This window comes from Pristis pectinata, chromosome 14 (genome assembly GCF_009764475.1).
Source record: "Pristis pectinata isolate sPriPec2 chromosome 14, sPriPec2.1.pri, whole genome shotgun sequence".
Classification (NCBI taxonomy): domain Eukaryota; kingdom Metazoa; phylum Chordata; class Chondrichthyes; order Rhinopristiformes; family Pristidae; genus Pristis; species Pristis pectinata.
In genome coordinates, this window is record NC_067418.1 from 27,200,127 (window position 1) to 27,227,996 (window position 27,870).

General features: G+C 37.1%; 1 protein-coding gene across 1 annotated transcript in view; it reads right to left on the reverse strand.

The window, feature by feature from the left end:
- Positions 1-4,553: 4,553 nt before the first annotated feature.
- Positions 4,554-27,870, reverse strand: part of ipo7 (importin 7) — a 43,639-nt gene continuing 20,322 nt past the window's right edge. The window contains exons 7-25 of the mRNA XM_052029604.1: positions 27,691-27,785; positions 27,245-27,329; positions 26,347-26,481; positions 24,928-25,027; positions 23,973-24,049; positions 22,340-22,456; positions 21,756-21,845; positions 17,577-17,742; positions 16,588-16,748; positions 16,254-16,382; positions 16,007-16,073; positions 15,802-15,927; positions 14,892-14,989; positions 12,256-12,351; positions 11,078-11,298; positions 9,931-10,136; positions 8,055-8,258; positions 6,684-6,800; positions 4,554-6,439 (exon numbers count right to left, since the gene is read on the reverse strand). Of these exons, the coding sequence (XP_051885564.1) occupies positions 6,342-6,439; positions 6,684-6,800; positions 8,055-8,258; positions 9,931-10,136; positions 11,078-11,298; positions 12,256-12,351; positions 14,892-14,989; positions 15,802-15,927; positions 16,007-16,073; positions 16,254-16,382; positions 16,588-16,748; positions 17,577-17,742; positions 21,756-21,845; positions 22,340-22,456; positions 23,973-24,049; positions 24,928-25,027; positions 26,347-26,481; positions 27,245-27,329; positions 27,691-27,785 (2,388 nt within the window). The 3' untranslated portion in view covers positions 4,554-6,341. The remainder of the gene's footprint in view (positions 6,440-6,683; positions 6,801-8,054; positions 8,259-9,930; positions 10,137-11,077; positions 11,299-12,255; positions 12,352-14,891; positions 14,990-15,801; positions 15,928-16,006; positions 16,074-16,253; positions 16,383-16,587; positions 16,749-17,576; positions 17,743-21,755; positions 21,846-22,339; positions 22,457-23,972; positions 24,050-24,927; positions 25,028-26,346; positions 26,482-27,244; positions 27,330-27,690; positions 27,786-27,870) is intronic.

The following is a 27,870-nucleotide window of genomic DNA, read 5'->3' on the forward strand; positions in this document are numbered from 1 at the left end:
TTTCTTCTGGCCTGTTCTCTTTCGAAAGTTGAGCACAAAACTCAGCTGTTCTAGGTTACTTCCTGAATTACACTGTTAGGGTAATCAGGAAATCTCACATGATAAGACTATGTCTTATCATAGAGCAGCTCTCCTTCGTTAGGAGTTTGAGGAGATTTGGTGTTACACCAAAGACTTGCACATTTCTATAGATGTACAGTGGAGAGCATTCTGACTGGTTGCATCACCACCTGGTATGTTGGCTCCAATGTGCAGGATCAAAAGAGGCTGCAGAGGGTTGTAGACTTAGCCAACTCTATTATGGGCACAACCCTCCCTGCCACTGAGGACATCTCACTGATGGCATCCATCATTAAAGACCTTCACCATGCAGGACATACCCTTTTCATGTTACTACCATCGGGGAGGAGGTACAGGAGCCCGAAGACCCACACTCTACGTTTCAGGAAAGCTTCTTCCCCTCCGCCATCAGATTTCTGAACGGTCCATGAACACTACCTCGTGATTCCTATTTCACGCTATTTATTTTTGTAACTTACTGTAATTTGTCTTGCACTGTATTATTGCCGCAAAATAATTTCATAACATATGTCAGTGATAGTAAACCTGACTGACTTTATTTAAACTTTAGCAGCTATGCTGCTGTCTCAATCTCTCCAACCAGAGACACTTAGAGTTGGGAAAATGTGTGTTCAAAAACAATTTTATACACTAGTTTTAAAATGGTAAGTAACTGAAGGTACTTCACAGGAGTATTGTAAAAAAAAATTGACACTGGGTCACACATGACAGCAGATGACCAAATGCTTGTTCGGGGGTAGCATCTCAGGAGCATTTAAGGAGCACTTGAAAAGAGGAAAGGAGAGTGGTTTAGGGAGGGAATACAAGGTTAATTGCATAGGCATGGCCATGATGTGTGTAGGTACGAAAATCTGGAGAGGAAGATCTCATACTTGGGAGTGTGGGTAAGGTCACAGGAAATGAGAGAGGGTTGTGAAATCAAGGATAGTTTTGTTTTGAAACAATAAAGAAACCAACATAAATTGGCCAATTCCAAAGAAATCTGGTGTAAATTGATTCATCTGAGACTCCTTTTACTTTTCCTACTTTTACCAGCAAAGCTCAGATTTGCAGGGAATTGCTGCCAATGTAAAATGTTTTGGTGATAAGGAGTCAAATATTCAGGGAAACACCTGACAGGACATACAGCATGCAAGAAAGTTTGGAGGAACAAAGCTAATATTTCCACCGATTCAATTAATTTTTAGTTACCCATTCCTTTTAACCATTTGTGAACACACAAGAAATTTTACTCAAGGTGCATTTGGAGATTGATGGTGGAAACTACGGTCATGCTTGGAAATATACTAAAACATTACACATTTGCATAATTACACAAAGTAGGAAATAAGTATTATATACTCAGGCACCACCTGTGGAAAGAAAAACAAGAGTTAACGTTTCAGGTTGAAGACCCTTCATCACAATTGGTAAAACAGGGAAAACAAATTAGTTTAGTTTTAAATTGCAGTGGGGGGGGGGGGGTAATGGGTGGGAGAGATTAACAGGATTGAGGGGATGTCTCTCATGGGGTGGGACCAGGTTTGCCATGGTGATGTGACAGTGTGAGAGTGAACATGGAAAGATAGTGTGAAAAGCCTAGCAGAAAGTGTCAGTGGAAAGAGAAAAAGCAAGTTTATGTTACACATTGACACTTGCAGAAATGGCCAGAACTGACACAAATAGAGAAAGCAAATTACCCAAAATCATTGAATTTAGCATTGGTCTCAAAGGATCCAATGTGCCCAGACAGGCACTGTTCCTCAAGCTTATATTGGACCTTGATGGACCAGTGTTGTGAGCCACAGATATAATTCAGAGTAGGAGGATGGGAAAATTAAAGTTGCACTCAATGGAAGATCAGGGTCACTCCTACAGATTGAACAAAGGTGCTCTGCAATCACCCAGTCTGTTTGATTTCTCCAAAATCTACCACACCATGAGCACTCAATGTAATACAATGGCTTGTAAGTGATTGCAATCAAATTGCTGCTTTACTTTAAAGAGAGTGTTTGGATCCAGGGATGGTAGGAAGGAAATAGGTGAAACGGCTGGTGTCACAACTCCTGCAGTTGCATGGGAGGGTGCTGTGAAAAGGACAGTGGTTGGTGGAGATGGAAAAGCAGACCAGGAAGCCATGAAGGGAATGATCCGTTCAGAATGCTGAAAGGGTAGGGGAAGACATGTCTGTTGTTGGAAATCTCATTGAAGGTGGTAGAAATTGCCTATTGCAGAAATCTGTACCAGAAGATAGAAAGTTTGCAGTTCTATCAGCATTCTGCTTTTGATACAATAGAACAGAACAGTACAGCACAGGCCCTTCAGCCCATAATGTCTGTGCCAAGCACGATGCCAAATCAAACTAAATCTCCTCTGCCTGCACATGATCCATATCCTTCCATTCTCTGCGTAGTCACATCTACCTAAAAGCCCCTTAAATGCCACTATTGTATCTGCTTCTACCACTACCTCTAGTAGCTCACTCCAGGCACCTACCACTCTCTCCTTAAATGCACGTCTTCTAGTATTTGACATTTCTATCCTGGGAAAGAGATTCTGTCCATCATATCTATGCCGCTCATAATTTTATAAAGCTATCTCGTCTCCACTCAGCCTTTGACACTCGAGAAAAATCAACCGAAATTTGTCCAACCTCTCCTTATAGCTCATATCCTCTTATCCAGGCAGCATCCTGGTAAACCTCTTTTGGACCATTTCCAAAGTTTCCACATCCTTCCTGTAATGGGGCAACCACTACAATACTGGATCAATCATTCCTACCTGCATAATTTCCAAATTCCCATTGTCCAATCCACTTCCCCAACCTTTCTGAAACTTGAAACAAACTTGATTTCTCTCTTTTGCAGTTCTGACAAAGGGTCTTTGACCGGAGTTTTACATTCACTAAACCCAGGTTGGCTCAGCACTTATTTCCACCAACATTCTCATTTACGGTAGCTCCTTGGTCCTGCTGACTTGTCCCTTCAACTACCCTACTCCAATTCAGCACATTAATAGTCAACACTGCTCTATATTGCTATCATTTGTGTGTGTGTGTGTGTGTGTGTGTGTGTGTGTTTAGGTACAAGGAAAATCCATCAAAAGGAAATAAGAGGGAAATCACAAGAACTAGAACAGGTAGGGACAACTTGACTTTTCAATATTGTAGATTGAACATTCCATTTGTTTTTTTTAAAACAAACTTTCTCTTCTGGTGTACCTTCTGCAATAGACAACTCTTGTGCAACAATCATCATCCAGTATCACATACCTGGTTAGATAACGAAACTAATAAAACAAAGGAGTTGTAAAATTTTGTAATATTTAGCAAAAAAAAGTTGGAAGTGAGATGGATTGCACTTACTTGATTTCAATGTGGATATCAACATTGGGCTGCTGGTGTATGAAGAGAGAGGATTAATTATGATTTCTCAAGGTATCTACTCCCTATCACTATCCACAAGCTCTTCCTGGGAACACTGAGGACTGAGATTGAATTGTTTTGATAGCCAAGAACAGTGGCTTGCATGGAATCTGGTTGGAAAGAATGAGTCCTTCTTGAGTGAAGGTTTAATAAGGAAAAAGTAATAATTTTAAGCTTGGAAGTTATATTTCCAAGGCCTATGGTAGAAACCACAGAGTATATCTATATAATCCAACAACTTAAAAAAACTTTTTAAAAAATATAAACAAAGTCTTCAATTTCCTTCCCACCCTCTCTTTCAGGAAGAGCAGGAATAGGGAGAAGCAGGGAAAAGCAGGAAGGGGAACATTAGAATTCCATACACATTTGTGACTTGTGGAAGTATTATTCATGTGAACCTGAAATGTGTTTACATTTCAATGTCACAATCCAATGACTTCCAGTCAGTCATTGGACAGTAATCACATGCTAGAACCATGCTCAATTTTACCATTCTGCTGAATTTAAAGACACCAAAATACACACTGAAACCCATGACCAACTTGGATCCAAGCTGCTCCTAACCCATCAAACTAAGACACATTTTAACAATCATTTCATTTTTCTTGGGCTACATTTTTTTTGTAGTGTCACCTCAATTTTATACAAAATAACTTTGTTTCTAAAATTGGCCAATTTCTGAGAATACAAGCTTTTCTTCAAAGCTTCAATGATGTATAATGTCATAATTATAACCAGAAATCTTTTCATCCTTCAGTGGCAGTGACTATGTAATCAACGATGACGAGGAAAGGCAAAATAGAATGTGTGTCATTTAATGCAGTAAAGCAATCAAATATCCTATACATTCCCCGCCAGTATAATAGGTAAGCTCTAATATGATAAATTATTTGTGACCTTAAAATTTTTCTGCTGCTTTGTTTTACTAGTTCAATCTTAATTGGTTTGAGAGTCATGTGTGAATTCTCGAAGTGAAAAAGTGAACTTCCTGCATATTCTCGTATCATTCTCAATTCAGTCCATTTTATCTAATTGCATACAAAGCACAATTAACTTTTCAAGTTTGGTCTTGAATGCTCAATTTTTTTTTATTAAAGTTCCGTAACAGAATATCACCACAGGGTTACAGGAATCTGCAAAAATTATTAATGCTCTGCGATATCACCGCATGGTTTTTCTTAAAAAAAAACGGTAGATACTCAAAGTTCCAACTTTGTCATTCTTGGTTCTGAATTTCACCACACTATTTTTAACAATAGCTTTGTCAATTTCAACCAGTTTGATATTTCCATCCAATTCCTCATCAGCCTTCCAGTGTGATTTTCTGCACTCCAAACATCATTCCTTCATTTTTCCATCTCTGTAAACAACTGCCACTCTATTGCAATGAAACACACAATCACCATTGCTCAATTGTGACACTTCTTGATCACAACCTGTGTTAAAGTGCAGCATAATGCAACATTAAATTAATGTGCTCAAAAAAAACCCAAAAGTTATCCTGTTCACCAGGTCAAAGAGCAGCCAGAACTGTTCTGCAAACCAAATGCACAGATAACCATTTGATTTTTTAAATACCATTTTGCACACAAGCCACACTGTGCATTTATTTAACACAAGCACAACTACAATTTGTGATGTTAACAGTGCATGTTGCAATTAGAATTGTGCGCTGAGAATGATGACCTCTTTACTCATGAGAAAACAAGTGCCTGGAAAAGGATAACCAATTTATTTTTCTCCTAATTGTGAGGGTCCTCAAGTTTAACATTAAAAGTTAAACAAAGACAATTTTTTTACAACGAAAGTTCAACCCAATTTTGTTTTAATAGCTTGTTGCATATACAGATGGCTCATCCATACACTCAACCAATTACAGTACTTTTTTCTCAGATATTAGAGCTTTATGTTCAAGTCCAATTTTACATGCTTCTAGATTGTACTGAATTACTCAGTGCTTATGATATCAATGTATTCAAATTTATTTTTTAAAAAAAAGACTTGTACATAGAGAGCTTAAAAAAGGGCACTGAGGGCACTGCCATTTTCAGCAGCAATGGAAATCTCATTGACTCTCATAGCCAAAATCCCAATCAAAAATGGAGGTGGTGGCTACAGGCAAGACACCTCAAAATTTTTTTTTAAACTTAATGTCTCCATTTATATTTAGATCATATATCCTTTTGAACTTGAAGAACAGCCAATTTGCTGTTCAGTTTAGAAGGCTAGAAGGCTTTCGTAATATCAAAGTGCTATTTATGCATTTACAAATACACATCTGCCATTATGTAGTGTTATGTTCAGCGTCCGATAATCTACATCTGAATACAATCATTTTTAATCTTGGCATGAACAGGAAAATTTGGAGACAATTTTGAGCGTTATCTACCTGTTGTCATATTTACATTAAAAATGAACTTGAAATGTGGAAAACCAGACTAATACTAACACTATTATGGATGTAAACACTGAAGGAGCCTGCTAGCCTAAACTACAGATGTGTTGAAATTATTCCAGAAGCCAATGATTTCCTTGCCTGAAATGAAATCAAGGAATAAGCTGTCAACATGACATTTCTCCTTGCTTTTCAGGTTCCTATGGTTTGGAGACTTATTTTTCTTAACATTAGTCTCTCTCTCAGGCCGATGTTCCTCTGAAACTTGTTTTTCTTCTCCAGAGGGCTCTCATGATCAAATTCCCACTTCTCCGATCACTTTGTCCTTTCCACGTAGTAGGAAGTTGAGTAGATTTTGTGGATGATAGAACTGATTTTTTTTTTGTTTGGAACCACTACTGGAAGGAACAACACAAGCTTTCACTACAACCAGTCACACAGTACAATGAATCAAAAGCGAACTCAATTCATTCCTGGGGCAGAACCGCCAAAATTAAATGAAGTTGGCACTACTGGAGCATTGAACTTGTATCCACCATGTTTTTCAATCAGTTTGGACTCTGTAATTGGGGGGGGGGGGGGGAGAAAAACAAAAATAAGATTTCCTTAGGAATGAACAGGCTCAAGGAATTAACATTTGACATACTACAAGGGTAGACAAGTTTCGTACATTAAAACTCATGTCAATTCTAATCCTGTTGAAACAAGTAAATTTCCAATCTTAATATAATGGTGAATTTATGTACATACTAAAATTTTACAACACTGTCAGCTAACATTCCAATGAACAAGGAGTAAAAATACCTAGTGCAGCTCGCCTCTGATCTGCAAGAGTTCCAATGTCTTGCAACTGCTTCCTATGTTCATCAGTAAGATTGCATGTTAGGGCTTGGTACCAGGTGGGATCACAGTTTTGAATAGCTGTGAAAGGAAAGTCAGACTGTTTACATGGCACACAAAGCCACTCTTTCAATACTATCAGTGATCACTGTCACAGTAATGAGATACTGAGCAGAAGTACAAAATCATTAAATATAATTTTACACTAATATCAAAAATTCTGAACTTCAGTCTTCAACTTAACTTTTCTTGTTCCACAGATACTGTCTGACCTACTGAGTGTTTCCAGTATTTTGTTTTTGTTTCAGACTTCCAGCATACATAGCACCCCTGCCCCCCACCCACCCCACTGTGAACTTTGATATATGTTAAAACACGTGCACGTGATAACTATAAATTCAACTGGAACAAAAAAAATAGAACAGCTAAGTACATACTAGATTGCTTGTTACAAAAAAATAAAAGGTCACGTCACAGCACAATCTGAATCCATCTTGTTCCTGAGCCTCATTCATATTGCAGGCAGTACACAGGCAAGATGCAAGATGAGAAACATTTTCTCTTCATTCCCTGTTGTTTGGAGATATGCCCATTTAACAGCCCAAGTGATCTGTGGAACAACATGCCATTGGAACTATTCTGGGGCACTATTTGCTCAAATTAGGATGCCCCAAACTTTCCTTCAGCCATATCAGTGCTTACTAAGAAACCTCAAATGCCACAGATAGGTTAGTTCTGTGCTGCCCACCACCCCCCCACCCCTCCCCCCTCCAATTAACGTGGATCTCTCAAGTCACTGGTATTATTTGGAATTGGTACTGAGTATTTATTCAGCAAGGGGACAACAGGATCCGATATAGCATTTTCTAATTTTTAAGTTGTCTCCATTAAAATAGGGTGTCAAGAAGGATGAGTAGTTTGGCTCACGAGAAACCTTGAGTAGACTGCTAGCATTAAAGGGCGAAAAGTTGCATTTGGTTGGCTGGAGATTTTAAAATATATCACTCCAAATAATCAACCATTAAAATATGCAAATGTTTCTAAGATATCTTAAATCATTCCAAAATTTTGAACAGTGCTTTAATACATTCAAAGTCTAAAACTATGAATTTAAATTGTGTAGAGACAGAACTACCAATTAAGATCCTAAAGTTTCCCTCACAGGTTGGAAAATAGTCTGTAGTATTTTTGCATTGGTTGTTCACGATTTTTATTCACCATTTCAGACTGGATTGAGTTTGTGAGCACCGGTTGACAGTAGGTCTTCCTTTGGTAAAATAATTTGCACATGAAAAATGACCAAAATCAGACAGAAAACTCAAAAATCAAACATACTTTGCAGTACGGTTTTGAATATCTGATATTCATCAATATTGCTGTCTTCATTATCAACAATGGTGCAATATCCTTCAAGAGCAGTCTCTTCTGCATCATCATCTTCCCATTCTTCATCATCACCATCCTCCCCAGCTTGCTTTGCCAACATTTCCAGATATTCTTGTCCATCTTCATCAATATCATCTTCATCACTACCCAGCTCTGAAAAAAAGAAAGACAGTTGGCTTTTCTATAATAAATAATGAATTTGTACTGAAAACTGTAAAGTTCAATTATTGTTTTGAATTGCTTGAAGAAATTACAAAGTGAATGGGATGCACTGGCATCAAGTGTTAGCTCTATCTTAAATTTCTACACCCTCCTCCCTCACTAATTAAAGATAACTGGTTAGATTAAGTCCTCAGTAGATCCAAGGAGCCGAGTAAAGAGTTAACACAGCAATGGATTCTTACACAGCAAATCAATTCCAGTACTGAGAGGTTGGATATTGTTTCATCATAGCTTAGTTGGAGAACTTAAACCATTTCTTCCTCCCCCAAGTACTTGCCAAAGTGAACCTATACCATGGCCTCAAATTTGCTAATGCACATCTTAATCTGTTCTTACAATATTCTCAATGTTGCCTTTGTGTACCATCACTTAGATACCAGCTAAGTAATAGATTATCCCACAAGATTGATCCAAAACTTACTATACCAAGTTAAAAGGCTGGATATCCCAACATGATATCTGTTTCTTCCTATTAAATAGTTTTGTTTTCATACTTTTGGCATAATGCATCACAGGAAGTGCCTACCCACTCCCTAGCAAGATTTATGAGAGAGAAAGGGTTCCACTGGGGAGGATTGACAGAACAGATGATCTGAGCTTCACCCCCACCACTCCGCCAAGTATAGTTCAGAAGGAATTGAGGTTAAAGGAAGAACAATATGAATGGCAAAGAACATGTGATAACTGATGACCCTGTAACAGGAAAGTGAGACACCAAAGTTGAAGGATGCAATGAAGCCACACCTTTTAAAGATTTTTACAGCATTCTTGTGCCTGCATAATAGTTACTCATAAAATAATGAAAGTATTACAAGTATTATAAGAGTAATACGTGATTAAGAAAATTTATTTAATGAGTAGCTGTGAGCTCTACAAGTATGGAAGTTCAAATTCAAACCTTAACCTGTGACTTAGCTACAGTAACTGGATACACTCCATAAGAACAGAATGCCACAAGGGCAAACAAGAGAACAAACTAAAGCTGCCCAAGTGTGCTAGCATTGCACTTAGAGGAATTAAGTAATAGTGTTAGGGATCAAAATCAGTTGGAATGGCCAAATAGCATATCACTATACACTTTAGATCTCAGCTGGTACTGGATTAAATATTTTTCAAAAACTAATGTAACAAAAACAAATGCATTGGTTCAGCATCTTATGTAATAACAACAGCTTCATAGCAAAATTCCAAAGGACACAGAGCACCTTTGAATCATCCTTGAAATGGCTACGAATAGAGGATTATGGTATTTTTATAGTAAAGTATTCAGAATAGTAAAACTACAAGATTAAGCTATAAAATTTCTTCATTGACACTTCCTATCAGCTTATCACATTACCACCTTTCAGAGTTGTATTCTGCAATTCAAAAAAGATCTACAGCTTTGGGGGAAAAAAAACTCATGTACAAAATGCTGAACCAAGATAATCTGGTCTTGGCATAAAATCTCTCAAGCTTAGCTTTCCTAGTTTACATTTCATTTATTATACATCTGAACATGTCAACTCACTCTTAATTTTCACTCAGATTAGCTGTGTAATTTATTACCAGGTATCAATTATTCTAAATGGGAAATAAAAATTGAAATGGAATTCAGCCCTACCATTTTCATCCTCATCCTCTCCATCATCGTCATCATCACTATCGTTTTCATGCTCTGCACGACAAGCATATGCTCTCTTCAGTCCACCAAAGAGAAGGGTCAGAGCTGGTAGAATCTGTCCAGCAACTTGGTTCACAATTTGTGGTCTCTGTTCAAGTTCAATCAATGCACAAAGACCAAGGACACACATTTTCCGGTCATGCAAGCTGGATAAAAAGAAGAGGAGGTCATTGAACGTGAACAATCAAGTGAGTTCACCCAAATTATATGGGGAAGTACAACTGCAATGCTAACAAGTGCAACTACTGTACTGAGTAACATATTAATTTAATGGTAGATTATGTCAATTGATTATGTACATCCAAATCTTTGCACATGTTAAGTGCAGTTCAAAAGCACCATATTCCATTTCAACAGTGAAATGGGAGGAAGTATCTAAAGGTAATTTTATCCTAGCAGTACTAATGGATGGCTACAAGATGAAAAGTAACACAACTTAATATTTAAACTAATGGGTAGAAATAACAAGTTTAAATTATTGTACTAGTTTCCCTTTGGATTAAATCATACCCATCAACTGGAATTAAAGTATAGAAACTGGATTTTGGAAAAAAAATATACAAAACTTCAAAGTTTGCTACAAATATTTGAGCAAAAGTCATAACATCTGAAGGCCATTCCAACTGCATGTTTGGACAGTTGTATTTAAGTGTCTCTAGACTTAGTGATAGAATGCCAAAGGGTTCACAACTATCCAGTGAATAATGAACGATATCTTTTGATTTTACACCAATATTAAAATGCTCATTCTTCAATATCTACACACTTCATGTTTCTTGATTTTCTCCCAATTTGTCTGCTGCAGTGAAGTCTTGACCCAAGACAACTATTCCCCATCTTTTATCACATCAAGACCTACTCACCAATGACGTTACTTTTCCAATACCTTCTGTATGACCTCTCACATTATATCCTGGGATCGCCCTAGGGTTTGCCATTCATATCCTAATTCACCCAAGTGCCTTTCACCATGACCAGCACCTAGTTAAGCAACAGCTTACTCTCCCCTTCATTTTCAAATCTCTTCACAACCCCCACCTTCCCCAAACCCAGCAAATTGCACCAGACTGTTTCTCCAAAGCCTTACCCTAAAAAGCAGTCTACATCATTCAGCCACTGATTAACAAATTGTGTGGTGATTGGCTCAGTATTGTTGGGAAAGTGGAGATTTTCCAAGGTACTCAGCAACAGGTGTGGATTGTAATATAAAGCAGCAATGGCAACTTGCAGACACATAGTTCTTAGTTCACTGGTTTTGACTTCTCTTGTCAGCCTCTCAAGTGCAGCTTCCACAAACAGAGGTATGCACTGGAAAAAAAAGTTTGTAAGCCTCAATGATTTAAATGGGAACTAAAAAATGTCATACAACTTACCAAGATTTCAAAATATCAAATTATTGATGCAGCATTATATCTGTATGGTATGTTTGCAGACATGGTCCAGAATAGACAAGCAACTTAATTCTTGAGCTTTGGATAGATTGACAAAATAGCTTAACCATACGTTTCAAAAAAGATAGATATACTGGCAAGTTCAGATTTACCACCTATCCTCTAATTTCCCTTCAGATGGTGCTGAGCCACTTCATTGAATTACTGCAGTCGTCCAACATAAAACAATTCCCAGTGGTATTAAGAAGAGAGTTCAACGATTTTTACCTCACGACAGTGAGGGTAGAGTGATAAATTTCTTAGGTAGGATGGTGTGAAACTTGGAGGAGAAACTAGGTGGTAGTGGAATTCCAATTTATCACCTTATCCCACAGGTAGAAAGAGTCACAGGCTTGGGAAAAGTAAACAAAAATGAGACCCGTTGCAGAGCACTTGTATAAAGTGCAAACTTAGGGGTAAAGTGCACTTCTATTATTGGATAATGCTGAGCAGACTTCTAAATTTGAATAATGCTTTTACCCAATAGAAAATCAAAAATCCAGATGTGTTTTTCTTTTAAATAAAAAAACTAATCAAACCAGGAGACAAAGATGCATTGCTAAAGCTTCTTCACTCTGCTACCATAGGCAGTTAGGATGTCACATAAAATGGCTATAAAAATGCCTTTAAAGTCTATCATTCACGGAGATAGCAGTTTCTTTTTCCATTAGCATTAAGCAAAACAAACCAACATGATTCCCATTATTAGCTTAACCAAAACAACAACACAAGTGGAATGATACTATTTTGTTTTTTTTTTAAATCTATGTTTGTCAACCAAAATATTGGAAGACAATCTAGGTTCAATTAAAAGTGTAACTTTTACTGTACTAACCTGATCAATACCTCTCCCTTTGCATTGTAGAATAATCACTTCAAGCAATTTAGCTGCATGGCATTCTGCATCTTCTCCTGCATCCCCTGTTAACACCTGGGGGAAAACAAATGGCAATTTCTCCATAAAACAGAGCACAAAAATAATTGCAGAATTACTGATGTGAAAATGACAGGGTCCCAGTATGTCTGTCTGCTGATAAAATGATTGATCTTCCACAAATGGCTTTTTTGTCTTCCAGAATACATCTCCCCAGGCTGAACAACATAGCTCAGCAAACAGTGCAGTCAGACAACTTTGCTAGGACTCTGCTAACCTTGCTTTGTCCCTCAAGCAATATGCTAGCAAACCTGTAAGGATGAAGACAATGCTGAAATACTGTAGATTACAGCATTTGTGAAAAGGGAAACAAGTTAATGCAAAGAAGTGATTAAAGATAAACATTAACTTTCTCTCACCACAGATGCTGCCTGATCTGCTGAATATTTCTATAACCCTGTATTTATTTCATTTTTTCCAGCAATTCCAGTTTTCTGCATTGCAGTAAATAGGCTAAATGGGAAGAGAAAACTTCAATTGTTATTAGAGCTAATTAATAAGGAAAACCAAAATTAGATTGCATTAGAAAAGATTTACATGTGGACAAGCAAGACAACATGTAGCAGAAACTAATAAAAAGAACTTCAGTTAAAAACAGAGGAATTTTAAAAAATAATTGTAGGATTCCGACAAACATATTTTTAGGAAACATTAGTTTTAGGATGCCAATAACCAATAAGCAGATTGGAAACCAATTACAATTGAAACAGTACTGCAACGTCTACAAATGCAGTAATGAGACAAAAATTGAGCTAAGAAATGATGAGGTTAAAGACAAAACTAAGAACAAGACAAACGTAAAAAAGAGTGAAGTACTCAATTATCGTGATAAAGTAATGCAGCAGCAAATGCAGAGCCTTTGAAGGCTACACGATAGCTCTGCTGAGTGTGGATTTCTGTAGACTGGAGAATGATCAGAAAGGGTGATAATCCTTGAAATCATATAGGCCAGTTAGATAAACATTTATGACAAATAATGAGTCTTCTATCAAGGTTAAAATTATCAAAGGATTTTTTTCGTTTCACAAACCTTAATTCACAAATCCGTAACAGACACTGGTGGGGTAAAATGCAGTGGATGCACAGTCAATGGTTAGTGGAATTAGGGAGTGTTTATAAATTGAAAAATTAGCAAGAGGAGAGAAAATTAGTGGCAGGTAGTATAGCGGTTAGCGTAACACTATTACAGTGCCAGTGACCCGGATTCGATTCCGCCGCTGTCTGCAAGGACTTTCTCCCCGTGTCTGCGTGGGTTTCCTCCCACATTCCAAAGACGTACAGGTTAGGAGCTGTGGGCATGCTACATTAGCGTTGGAAGAGTGTCAACACTTGTGGGCTGCCCCCAGCACATTCTCAGTAACGCAAAAAGACGCATTTCACTGTGTGATTTGATGTACATATGACTAATAAATAAATATCAATATCAGGTTTTCCTATGTGATTAGAAGTAGGTGGTGTTACTATTGCATTGGTTGTGTATTAAAAACAAGGAGGTATTGAAATTTGTAGATAATCCCAAACTGGAAAATGGATATTGTTACTGGAACTGCCTTATAAAGAGCCAAACTAAATACTTAGAAACAAAATCAGATTCCACCACAGCAGCTGAAGAATTTACTTCAATCTAGAATGGAATAGCTAGTATTAGTAACTGAATAATAAACTACTAGAATTCTGATTTACCAGTGTCATTGGGAAGGAAATGTTCTGACTTGGTCTGGTTTACAACAGTGTAATGGGCAGCTCTCTGAAATTAGCGAGCAAGCTAATCAATTTGAGGATGAATTGGGATACTCAATAAATTGCTTAGCTAACCATGCCTACATCCCACGTGTGAACAATACAGTTAACTTTGTTAGAAGGTCAAAGCAAGCTTGGAAGGAACATTTAGGAAAATTAAATTCAATGCCGTCAAGAGGCAATAAATTTGTTGTAAATTGTACTTTGAAAGCAAGCATGTTCATTACTGTGGAAATCTGATCTTGGGAGTAAAGGCTCAAAGAATAAATGCTTCTTGGGGTTACTAAGACCAATAATGTTGAGCCAATATGAATCCAAAAGATGTCTATTTAAATGCTGTGTGAGATTACAGGAAGGACATGGAAGCTTTAACAAGGCATACAAATCTAAATAGGTGCCACGGGTATGAAATACAAATAAAAATACAAATACTTCAAAATAACTATTCTATCTAAAAGCAGAATACAGTGCAATCTTTTCAAATGTGAAAGTGAGTCAGAATAGAAAAGAATGGTATGTTTTCAAGTTCAAAGGTCAAGATTGAAAGACAGTAGCTACATCAAATAACAGATTTATAACAAAAAGCAAGAAAACCTTGAAAATATTTTAGGTTTAAAGGTTCAGAGAGCAGACTTGTTCAAAATTAGACTGCATAGATAAATAAAGGAAAAGGAGGTGAGAGTATGTCATGGTCAGTTAATGCATGGCAAACTGTCTTAACAACCCGTTTCCATGGTGAAATATCTGCAATTCCACTTCAGAAAAATTACACAATTATATGTCACAAACTAACTCACCTTTTTACACATACTGTAAATCATTTCCAAGTATTTGGTGTCAGACAGTAGTGTGTCAGTGTCCACTGTTATATAATTATGTAATAGAGGCATCATGTCTGAAAATATAAAAAAAAAGCTTCAAACAATTGAATTCGCTGGAGTTCATTAATGCTTTTTCTCTCCTTTGACTTGCAGCTTCAAAGTAGTAAGGCAGGTTTTAATAAACTTAAAGGGAAAGTAAGAAAATTAATTCTGTAAGTGTACAGCAGATTGAACAGTACCTAAATGCATTTAGTTTTCAGTTATTGGTTTCATGTATCTATTATTTTAAGCTTGAATGAAACTAGATATCCAAAATCTTACTGTTGTCTACTGGTCAGAAAAACCACAAAGTTGCATTTGAGATAACTTGGAAATATTATTTCATTGTGCCCAAGTTAGAGAGACACTGTTGTCCAGATGTGGACATAATAATCCCATTTGGGAAAGGGTACCTGGTACCTATTGAATTACATACTGTATTTGCAAAATCCAACTTCAAAATAATCTTGGGAGGAAAAGTAAACTGGAAACTTGATTTGTTAAAATTTACACTGCCAACAAGAATGGGTTTAATAGAATTATTTGTTAGCAGACCTACTAGTATGCCTATGAAAAACAAGCTCAACATGTGCAACTAGCCACGATCTTCTATAAAGTTCAGTATGACAACAGTAAATCTTGGGATAAATCTACTCTTTTTATTTCCCACCAGTTCAGGCAAGGCAACTCATTTGACTAAATGTCAACTGTTTCAAACTCATGGGGACTACCAAATACTTGGAATTCATGGCAACCATTTGTTAATTTTATACCGACATTCTTGTCAAACCCATTTTACAAGATTGATTCTGTGTCCAAATTACATAAGAGCTATGTGTTTTCTTACCCGTATAATAGTCAAAACCATCTTGCTGAAAGACCTCAAACACAAGAGGTAAAAGCTGCCACATTTGTTGAGAGACTTGTTGACAAGTTAGACTATGTGCCAAAGATAAGATTTCTTCATAAAATTCTGGAATTTAAATAAACTCAGCATTACACAAATGTATGACCCAATGATCTATACTACTACTACTGAAGGTATTACATACCTAACACATGCTGCTGCAAGACTGTTCCAATAACCTGCAAACAGATGCCTTCCAACTGCTGTGTAATCTGAACAAAAATGCAAAATTTTAAAATCCTATTAGCTTGTTCAGTGATAGATATGAATAGAAGTAAAATCCAACACCATGGAGCAAACGTCTCATTCAGGACTTCAACAGCTTATGTCTGAATCAGAACACTGACAAAAGTTAAAGATTCCAATAAAACTCTACCACCTTAAGTACTAACCTCCTTGTGATCTTCCACAACACTTAGGAGAGTATCAATAGTATTAAGGATGCCCATTGCTGTTACTGCCTTATCATCACTGCCCTCTTCATCTGAGCCAGTCTGTATGACTTGATTAAAGGTCATCGCCTAGAATAAAAAGGTTCTAATGTTAGTTTTTTTTAAATCAGCTTATAGAAAATGACTGCTGTTAGTTCAGTTTGATTGTAACTGAGATAAGCAACTGTCCAGTAACACAAAACAGTGAATTGATTAGGGCACTTAAGGGACACAAAATAACAATTGTCATAGACATAAAATATTTTTTCATCTAGAAGCATAACAAAGTGCTTACCAAATGCTGGGTCATTTCCACTGCAATGGGAGTTACCTCTTCACTATATTCACAAATCATTTTCTGAATCACATTGGTTAAGTCATCATTCTCAGTCTCTCTCACAATATGTAATAGAGCCTGCATCACAGGTCTGATAAAAGGTTTGATGTATTCCTTGGCTATAAAAGAAACCAGTATGTAGTTTAGTTATTCTACAAAGAATGATTTGACAATAAAAGATAAAGACTTAAACGTATGCATTCATTGTTAAGCTTATTTGCACTTGATAAGAAAGACTATGCAAGCTGTTTTAAAAAACCTCACAGCAGATGTATAGTGCCAGCAGTTTTCCTCTAGGGTGATTTCGATCACAAACACTAAACAAGATAACCTCTCTTTAGTACTGTAATGTTTTCCAATGAAATGTCTGGTTACCTACATGTTTCGAAATGCAAATTCAGGAAAAAAAAAATCCGCACCACAATGAATCAGGGCACAGGACATGCCAAACACAAAGTAATTTTAACCTGCCTACCAAGTAGAAAAGAGGAAGATTTGGGATGGCCACCTGTATTACATCCTACCTGGATTTACTCTTCATTTCACAGCAGGTCAGATAAGATGACCATTGTTAGTTAAGGGAGAGAGGAGAAAGGAAGTTGCTTTTTAATAGCATCCTCAACATCCTCAAAATGCTTCATAGCTGATTAATAATATTTTAAAATGCAATTTATGTAGGCACTTCTCAATTTGCAATGAGCAAGGTTAAATGAATTGCAAATTCACTCATTCATTGAAGCACAAGAGTAAAACTAGAGAGAAACCCTGCACCTGCTCAAGATTTCTGACAGTATTAATTCTAATTTCAAACAGTGAATTAATGTCAATAGAAAGTGTTGCACTTACCTATGAAAATATTAAGTTCAAATATGGAATAACGTATCCCTCAATATAACATTCACAAAGGAAGAAAAACAAACATTAAGTTTCCCATTGGGTTTTATTACCTTTCTCCTGGTTACTGATGAGGACCTGAAGAGCTATAGCTGCTTCCACTTTCACAGGCATTTCTTTATCTTCAATCAGGCATCTTCGTGTCAGCTCCAGTGCAGTTTGAAGGTTCTGGTCATTCTTAAACTTAACCTCACAGAAATAATGAAGGACCCAACAAGCCTGAAATGACACAAATTAACTAGTTTTTACAATGAGTGTTACAGTACCCACCACTTTACTGCATTTAATTAAAAACAGAAAATACTCCTTTGTAATCATATTTCCACTAATGTAAACCCTCCACTAGCAACCATGGATAAGTTATGGTAAACACATTTTGAAAGATTCTGGGAGGAGAAGCCTCCTGATACAGCCATGGCATTGAGAATGATTTAAACCTCCAATGTTCATTATCTGTTATAAATGACTGGCCTTATCCTCTATAGGTAACTCAAAGGAAATACCGATAACGCTGCAAATTGATATGTGCAGAACACTGTTGGATCGTCTGTATCTCTAACGAGTTTACGCACTTCAGTTTCAGTTGAAGATTTTGATTAACAAAAAACAAGGATAAAGCAGCTATGATTTTTGGAATATAAATGCAAGATCAAGCTGGAACTTTATTAATGGTTAAGCTTCAATTGTAGTATTGTGTGGTCACTACACTTTAGCAAAAAAAAGGTCTCAGAGTAGAGATTGAATTTAATAGAATGTTATCAAAGATAATGAACTTCAATTAAGTTGGGATGGGGTGGGGAGAAGAGCTGCAGAGATTTTATGATGTTCATCTTGGAACAGTGCAGATTAGGTAGTACTCAAGTAGAAGTTTTAAATGAAGATAACAAACCATTTCCTTTATATAGTGTGATATGGACCTTGTGCAGGCAGATAAGATTAGTTTAGATTGGCATCATGAGTTGAAGGGCCTGTTCCTGTGCTGTACTCCTCATTACTATGCAAGAAATACTTGGCTGGTCAAGCAGCATATGCAGAGAGAAAAAGTCAATGATCCTTTGTCAGAGCTGGTAAAGTGAGAAAACAAGTTTTTCTGTAACATTAACTCCGGTTTTCATTGCATGGATGCACCTGATCTGCTGGGTATTTACGGTATTTCCTCGAAATTCAAATTTCCAGCAATTGTCTGGCATCAGACAACTGCAACATATTGTTTCTTTTCCATAACTGTTGGTATTGAAACTGATTGTTATTGTTGGGACATGGAATTCTGTACCTTAAAAAAAAGTGGCATGAACTGATTCCAGAATTAAATTTCAAAAGAAAGTGGACAGATACTCAAAGGACAATGAACCGAAGGTCCATGGAGAGAAAGTCATAAAGGAGATTAAACAACTGCTGTAGGAGCAACTATAGACATGACAGTTGCATCCTTAGGATCTCATTTTCAGGGAAAGCGATATTTCACAGAAGTAGAGAAAATGGAGCACAAGTATTATACTGCTGAAAATCTCAAGTCAAAATTTTTCTAATTTATTCAAATAGTTTTAAGGTTTCTTCCCAAGGCTCCTTTCCAAAATTAAAATTATATATTTTATTTGGCATATTTTACTTAATAATATTCACTCATTGCTTCTCAATTTTGAAGATTCTTTTCGAAATACTGAATTCATTTACAATTGTGTAGTCACTTTACTGTTATGAAACAGCCAGCTACAACCACCACCCCCCCCCCCACCCCCCCACGGCATCCAGTGACATCTGCTATTACACCTACTTCATCCTTCAGCTCAATAAAAAGTTTGTCCTCAGAGCTGTGGAAAGTAAAAACCTGGCAGTGATGCTGTAAAGGAAAAACTAATGGGTGCTTAAGCAGGCAGAACAATTAATAGGGTATCACATTAACCAATGAGATCTATGGGTTGGAAATAAACACTGAAAAGACAGGCAAGTGTGAGGCAAATTTCAGTCACAGGTACAGAAGACAAAATAGACAGTAAAAGAGAGAAAACCAAACATTAAGAATCTGAAGTTTTCCAATTACTGTACACAGAGAATTCAAAAGCTTGAAGGAATGAGACTCACACTTGTGATAATTTCATGCCAGAGGTGTTTTTTTTTAATTATTCCAAAATAAACTTTATTCATCATAAAAAACAAACTATATACAACAATAAAACAGTGCAAACCTTTAACATTCATGTACAGATCAATCATTAGCGTTACCTTTTTTTTAAAGAGCCACAGCACAGATGCCACTCATGTGGCTCCCTGGGGTGATACCTCAGTCCCATATTTACAATATTTAAGGGGCTTCCTCACCTGATCCCGCCCCTCCATCTCCAGTGGCAAAAGGACCCTAAACTGTAGTCCTTCCCTACTGAGCCCTTGCGCTGGCTGCACCCAGCTTCAGTGCGTCCCTCAACACATACTCGTGCAGTCTGTAATGTGCCAGTCGGCAGAATTCTCCTATGGACATCTCAGTGCTGGGAGACCAACAAGATTCGGGCAGACCAAAGGGCGTCTTTCACCGTATTGATGACCTTCCAGCAGCAGTTGATGTCCGTCTCCATGTACGTCCCCGGGAACAGTCTGTAGATCAGAGAATCCTGTTATGCAGCTGCTGGGGATAAATGACAAGGATCCTTGCATCTTTTGCCACACCGTCCTCACAAACCCACAGCCTGCAAAGAGGTGGGCGACCATCTCGTCCCCAGTGCAAGCATCCCGGGGGCTGCACGCGCTGGGAGTGATGTTTCGACCATGCAGGAAGAATCTGACTGGGAAGGCCCCTCTCACCGCCAGCCAAGCGAGGTCTTGGTGTTTGTTGGTGAGTTCTGGCAATGAGGCATTCTGCCAGATGATCTGGACAGTCTGCTCAGGCCATGTTGATTGGGAGTAATGAAGAATTAACAAACAGTCCTTGCTCAGTTGTACTTACCTGCTGCAAAGATCTCAATCCATGTTAACATTCAGGTGGTTGTGAAATAATAGTTGTGCATGAGGTGGACTGTGACGTATTTTTGAATTTAATTTGCTTTTGTTCCGTACTCAAGGTCGCTGTACCCTCTACGCTTAAGGAATCCCAGGGAAAGTTAGCTTTAATTTGAAAGCAAAAATCGACCTAATAACTTTCTTTTTAAGATCAGGTAACAGAATATTCCCAATTTATTCAGTGCCATAACTATTACTTCAGCTTCTTTCCCCATCAGCCATCCTTCTAATCCCCAATATCTGTGCAGGTATAGTTAAATTATAAAAATTAGCAGCATTCGCCAGCTCACGCTCACTCAGAACAAGACAGAGGAAGAAGGGTGTTGGTCACCTTCTCCTCGTGTCATCAGACCTACAGCTCATCACCTCCCAGTATCAGCAAGACACATCTTCTTGACCCATTGCTTCTTAAACCCAAAGATCCACTAACCAGATATCAGGATCTCTCCTTTATCAAGATATTTAAAAAAGGGATAGGCTGCCTAATTTCAAATGTTTTTTTGTTTCACCATCCACCACATATTGTCCAAGAGCAGGGTGAGCTGCCTCAACGACTATCACCCAAGTAGCACTCACATCTACTGTGATGATGCACTTTAAGAGGTTGGTCATGGCTAGAATTAACTCCTGCCTGAGCAAGGACCTGGACCTGCTGCAATTTGCCTACTGCCACAACAGGTCTATAGCGGATGCCATCAGATTTCTGAGCGGTCCATGAATCCATGAACACTACCTCGTTATTCCTTTTTTGCACTATTTATTTATTTTTGTAACTTAGTAATTTTTATGTATTGCACTGTACCACTGCCACAAAACAACAAATATCATGACATATGTCAGTGATAATAAACCCCATTCCGAAGTGTTCTACTTCAATGCTGAACTTCAAAATTTACACCCAATAATGTCAAAACCCACTCTGAAATATCTTGGTATGTATGAAAGAAAATCAGAATAAAAAGACAACAGATAACAGTTTCTTGCAAACCCGACCAAACAGTTTCAACCTTGAACAAATTTTGAAAACATCTCACAATAATTCCCATTAGCTAGTCTCTGTGAGACAATGATTCCAATAGATTTGTCACAGTATAGATCTACCTTGCCTTGGTTCTTGCCTAAATAATTCAACAAAGCACTACATGGAAACAGTAAGGAGACAGGTTAAACTAATTTTGGCTTGCCTTGATGTTTGGGACAACTGCAAAAGGGATGAAATGAGTAATGTTTAAGTAACTCACCCTTGCTCTCATATAGCCCAGCTCACTGTTGAACAAGGGGAAGACATGGTTCTGTAACATGAATTCCATCTGATCTTTGTAAATCTTTTTCTGTTTCAGGAGCAAATAAACATAGCAGATTAAACAGATTTGAAGTTAAGACCATGGACATAACATGGACAAAGGGAGAAATGCATTTTATAAAGCCTGAGTTTATTATTTAAATTGTAAGGTTCTTCTCCAGCACTAATCTTTAGAAACACATTAGCTGCCATAATAAAAAATTTTTCAGGAATCATGCAAGAATAGCCCAATGAGGATACAATCAGTCTCCTTTTTACTTTACACATTGAAACACAGCAACAGCTGGTATCTATTTACCTTCTCCCCAAAAGAAAAACAGTGATCACTTGATCTGTGACATGGAAAAGACCAGAGATATGAATGCATTCCTCTGCAAAACTTGCCATTACAACATTCTACAAAACCTTGTCTTGCATTTTTGTTTAAAAAGTCAAAGCAGCAGAATACATTCTTTTTGCAAGAGACAATGTAGTACTGAAAACTATGAAAACAGTCCTTTATCATAGTGGCATATTAATCACCTTTAGCAGTACTTCTGCTAGGGAACCAATCATATGTAAAGCTCCATCTTTCTTCCGGGGATCAACTGTTGGTTCTGTAAGTATCTGATAACAGAATCCCATTGTTTTTTGCAAAACCTGAAATCATAAGAGAAAGATTAATAATTTAAAGGCTTTGTCACAAGGAAGTTCATAATGTTCATGTGCTGCAATATTAAGTAGAAACATGGGAACAAATACATTAAAAACAGTGATAGATGAAACAAGCGCATTATCTATCCACCTATTCAAGTCATAAAGCAGAAACTAATAATTTCTAATGCAACAAAATTTTCCAACTAGGTGTCTATTTGTAATGTGTCCAAATATCCATCTAAACCATTTAGTGAAATTGAAAGACCAGAGGATCCCTCAATTCTAAGGCACCAAACCTTCATTACTTATTAGAATCCTAATAACCTGTATTGCTCCTGCACCAGAGTTACCACCCTTTGGTTGATTTCCCTGCTTTCTTAAAAATTGTAATTACTTTCATCTGATATTTGTATAATTGTTTTAAATATCACTAATAGAGCCTAATTATAAATTGGGAATATTTTTCAATACCTTTGTCCAATCTCTTTGGAAAATGTAATAAATGTACAAGACTCTTTACCAGTTTGTTTTTATTTGTTCCTTTATGGAAACATTTATGAGTTATTCTGGTAATTCACATTCCAAAAACTGTTACAGATCACTTAAGTGGTCAATGCTACATCAATTGGAGACCAGGCAGGAACTAAGATGGTCTTTCAATCTCGCCAGACATGTGATTATATTCCTCTACATTCAATAATGCTTGAAAAAGGACTGAGATTCATAGTCATACTGCTGCAAAAGCACGGAAGCAGGCCCTTCAGCCCACCATGTCTATGCCAACCATATTTATACGAATCCCACTTGCCTGCATTAATACCATACCCCTCCGAGCCTTGCTCAATCAACTATCTTCCCAGATGACTCTTAAATATTGTTACTTGTAATTAAGCTGGAGAGGGTGCTTTTCTGCAAGTGCAACCTAACCAACAGTGCTGGCCCTGAGCTCCTCCTATCTCACTTTTAAAAGCCTCCCACTTGCCAGACAATGGCATCAGACAGGAGCCTCTTCGAATCAACTTTTGAGAGTTCCTGTCTGATGCCACTGAAGTTAGCCATCCCCCAATTTAGGGACTTAAACTTGAGGATTAGTTCTCTTTTTCCACAACTAACTTAATAGAATTATGGTCACTGGTCCCAAAGTACTCCCCCACTGGCACATCAACCACTTGACCTCTTAGAAACTGAAGCTGGGCAAGTGTAGCCCCTTCTCTAGTAGGGTCATCTACATATTACTTCAGACAAATTTCTGGATACACTTAAATTCTGCCCCAATTAATTCCTTAGCACTAAGGCAGCCTGAATAAATATAAGGGAAGTTAATTACCGTTTATTATAAATATCACTGGGCACTCTACACAAGCAGTAAGTGGTCAAGACACAACCCAACAAAAAATACTCCATACTAATATTCTCAGTGTAACTTGAAGTTACTTTGTAAATAATCATGGCATTTAGCAGAGATTGTTGTAAACCAAGGGGTAACAGCAACTTTAAAAGACTACATCAAAATACTAACTTCTTTTCTCTTACTGCAGGCTGTGTACAATAAAGTTTGAGCAGCTGTCGTTGGAGAGATGAAGTCTTCAAAGACATCTATATCAAAAATAAGTTCAATTATGATTAAATCACAAATTGCATATTAAACATGTTTAAATACATAGGATTTAATATTAAAATAGCACCACTCATTACCAAATTCAGCTTTTAAAGACATCATTAAATGATCCAAACTAACTGAATTACTTTTACATTTATACATTTTACCCATATTAACTGCATTAGTCTGTTAAACAGCATTAAATATAACACATTGCCAGAAAAAGATTTGCAAGGCTATATGATACATATTCAAACAGTAAATACTAACAAAAAACTGTGGCAACCATCTTTCCTTAGGGTTAATTAAAAAACTAAGGAATGCTATAGATTTAATATAACAGACTGGGTGCAGTGGCGAAGGGGGGTGGGGGGTGGTGCAGGCAGATGGTGAAAAGGAGATGGAGGGAATGCATCATACTCAAGTCTTGCAGACCAGACAAATTAGTTGATCCCAGACCAGACAACCCAAATCAGCCCCCTTAGAGCTGAAGATATATATTGGAGCTCTATCCTGCTCAGTCCAACAAACTCCATTGTAAATGTCAATGAGACCCTACTGCTACCCATCATTTCTACTCAACATGAACAGAGCCTACATGGACTAAAACAAAATCCATTAACAATATAATGCAAATGAAACCATACCACAGCCAATTATGGTGATGAGGATGGGAAAAACAATGTAAGACAGAAGATCAGCGATCATAATTTCAGTATCAAATTGGTCAATCAGAAACTTCAGATATTTGATGCAAAAACAATTATTTTAAGAAGGCCACTTAATTTTTATTCGAACTGCTGAATCTTTAAAGGTGCTGCCACTTCAATTTTAAGTCGCTATTCTCAGAAGTGAAATAAACAGCACCACTTACCAAATTTCATTCGAATATACTCATATGGATCCTCTTGCCAGAGCTCCTCGTCGGCATCTGTGTAGCACATCAAGGGGAAGACAACATCCTGGATGATGCCCTATGAACGGCAAATAATTAAATTAATTTATCAAAATAAAAATCAGTGGTTAATGACAGCAATTAACAATTTCACGATTGCTCCCCCCCCCCCCCCCAAAAGATGGTGATTCTTGCTGAGGTGCAGTACAATAGGTATTAGAATCTTTTAATATCTTACACGGATGACCATTACTCATATGAGCCAAATCAATGACTGTCTGCAGTTTTCCAACAACAGATACTAACATTACCACTGCTCTCAATGTATTGACCAGAATTACCCAATTTATAAAACAGACTATATCCAATTGTCTTCCCTTTCCTTATCTCAGGAAGTAGTTACTGCTCCCCAAAACCATGAGATGAATCATGTTATGTTAGTGTAATTCACATTTGTCACGTTTCTAATGTACTGTGCTTCTGCAAAAAGATAATTTTTAATGGCATTTATACCCTGGGTATGTATGCCCATGACAATAAACTTGAACTTGAGCTGAGAATTTCAATCCTTCCCAATTCACGTTCAGTACATTTGACTACTGAAATAATGGGAATCCCAAGTGTTCTCAAAATTATTCACCACTTCAGTCAAGATAAAGCTGATTAATTTTTTTCCCCCCACAATTTGTAATATAATTTTCTGCTACCTAGGAATTTCACATTTAAACAGCAGCTTTGTGAACATGCAACTCTGAACTAAATGAAAATTCTTTGCTTTTTCGATCTGTACGCTCAGAAGTGAAAGTGCTAATCAAGATGCTGATTTTAACCTTTCCCAATGTTCTCACATTTCTCAACTCATTAACATAACAGCTGGTGACATAGACAAAGTGAAACAAGTCTCTGCTGAGTTTGGAATTTGTAGGGAGCAATATGGGAGGGTGTAAAGGGAATAGAAGACTTGACAGTTTAGTGTCTCACTTATATTCAATATCTAGCTGGATCCAGTGCTGTACGATACAACATCAGTTCAGAAATAGTAAAACATAAACATAGCACTGCAAACGTGCAGCAAGCGGAATTTGGGTCAACCATCTGACTACCTTAAGAACCCCCTTTCAGGTAAAATGCAAGATGACAACCAGTATCTGTGGAATAGAAACTGCAAGATGTCCACACCTCATGTGGTGTGATTTGTGTATTCTGCATGAGCAAATTTCCATGACTTGAACATCTACAACACTCAAGTGTATGTCTGGTCACCTGTACTTATTTTGAAGATAGAAATAAACCATCTACATACAAAAATGAAAGATTTCTTTTTAACCAATAAATGGTTACAATGTATTCTGTGCAGAACCAATTAGAAAGCATATTAAACAAAAGTATTACAAGCACCTGAATATGGGGCTTTAAATTCTTCCAAGTAACAGCATGAGCAACCCCCTGGTTAATGTAGTTCAGTGTTTGCTGCAATACGCGAGGAGCTACATATTGTTTCTCTTTGTATTGATACAAAACTTTCAACAGCACCTGTAACGAGATACACTGATTATAGATCTCTATTATACATATTTTAATATCATCTAGTACAAAAATCTGAAATCACATGGTCAACACAGAATCTACAAGAGATTACTGTATGGCTCTGAGCATAATCCAAACTGACAACTCGGGAAAGTACTGTGGCAGTCCTATAATGCAATTGTCTTTCATAAGACACGTTAAACAGAGTATCTGGAAGTCCATCAAATGACAATAGTTTCAAGAAAAATTGGGAGTTATTTGGTGTCATGGTTCTTCAAACAACTTTTCTGGGTATTAGCACATTGTTTTGTGGGAACTTGCAGTGTGAGAATTGGCTACCTCATTTCTCACACTATAACAATGACTGGATCTAAAATTATTGGCTACAAAACATTTTGGGACACTCAAACAGAAGCAAAAGGCACTATATAAATATGAGTCTCATTCCTTCACTTATTATTTCTACTGTATGATCACCAGCACAGGATAATCAAAATGACATGACAGCTGTTACAACTTGTGTAAATTTTAGGTGCAAGCATGTTAACTTAGTCACAAATAGTTTTGAATGAAGATAAATACTAAGCTGGGAAAACATTCTCCACCAATTAATTGTGGGAAAAAAAAGTCGTTTTAAAAATACTAAGGTATTTACCCCTCCCAATTAGTAAGCTGAAGGTAAAACACACAGGACAAAGCATCACTTCTCAGAAAGTACAAAATCAAGATTTTGATGAGGCTAAGAAATAGTGTGGAAATAATACCATACCTGCTGGATACTGACAGCATAACCTTTGAGGAACACTTCAGCAAATTCATTGTATTCTTTGGAAACATTACCCGGACTTCCATACCTGGTGATACAAATACATATCAGTACTTACTCATTGATGCAAGTTCATTTGAACAGAGTTAGCAAGCAATAACAGTAGCCTCAATTTTGACTCTTAATTATTATTTAGGGACTCTTCTGGCTCCAGTGTGAAAACTGCGCATTGTGAGGTTTGGCTCAGCTCTAATATCCCCAAAGTTCAACAATTTCTTGACACAATTATGAATAACAGACAGCTATGGTATTAACTGAAATCACAGAAAGCAGGAACATTTAGAACCAGGTGTTTTTTCTTAAAATATACTGGGTAAGGTGCTGTAATTGAGAATAGAAAACAAGTTTGTATAACTTATTGAATAACTGTGAAACACTGAAAAACTCACCGTTCAAACAATCTGGCCAAGATGTGCAGTGCCCATTTTTTGCACTTCCACCAAGGAAGCTCGGGTCGATCATCTTCATCAACTTGAAGGGTTTCCTTAAAAAAAATCAACAAATTCAATCATAAAAGCCCATTGAAAACACACCCACACCAGCAAAAAGTCTGAATAGTGTACATAGAT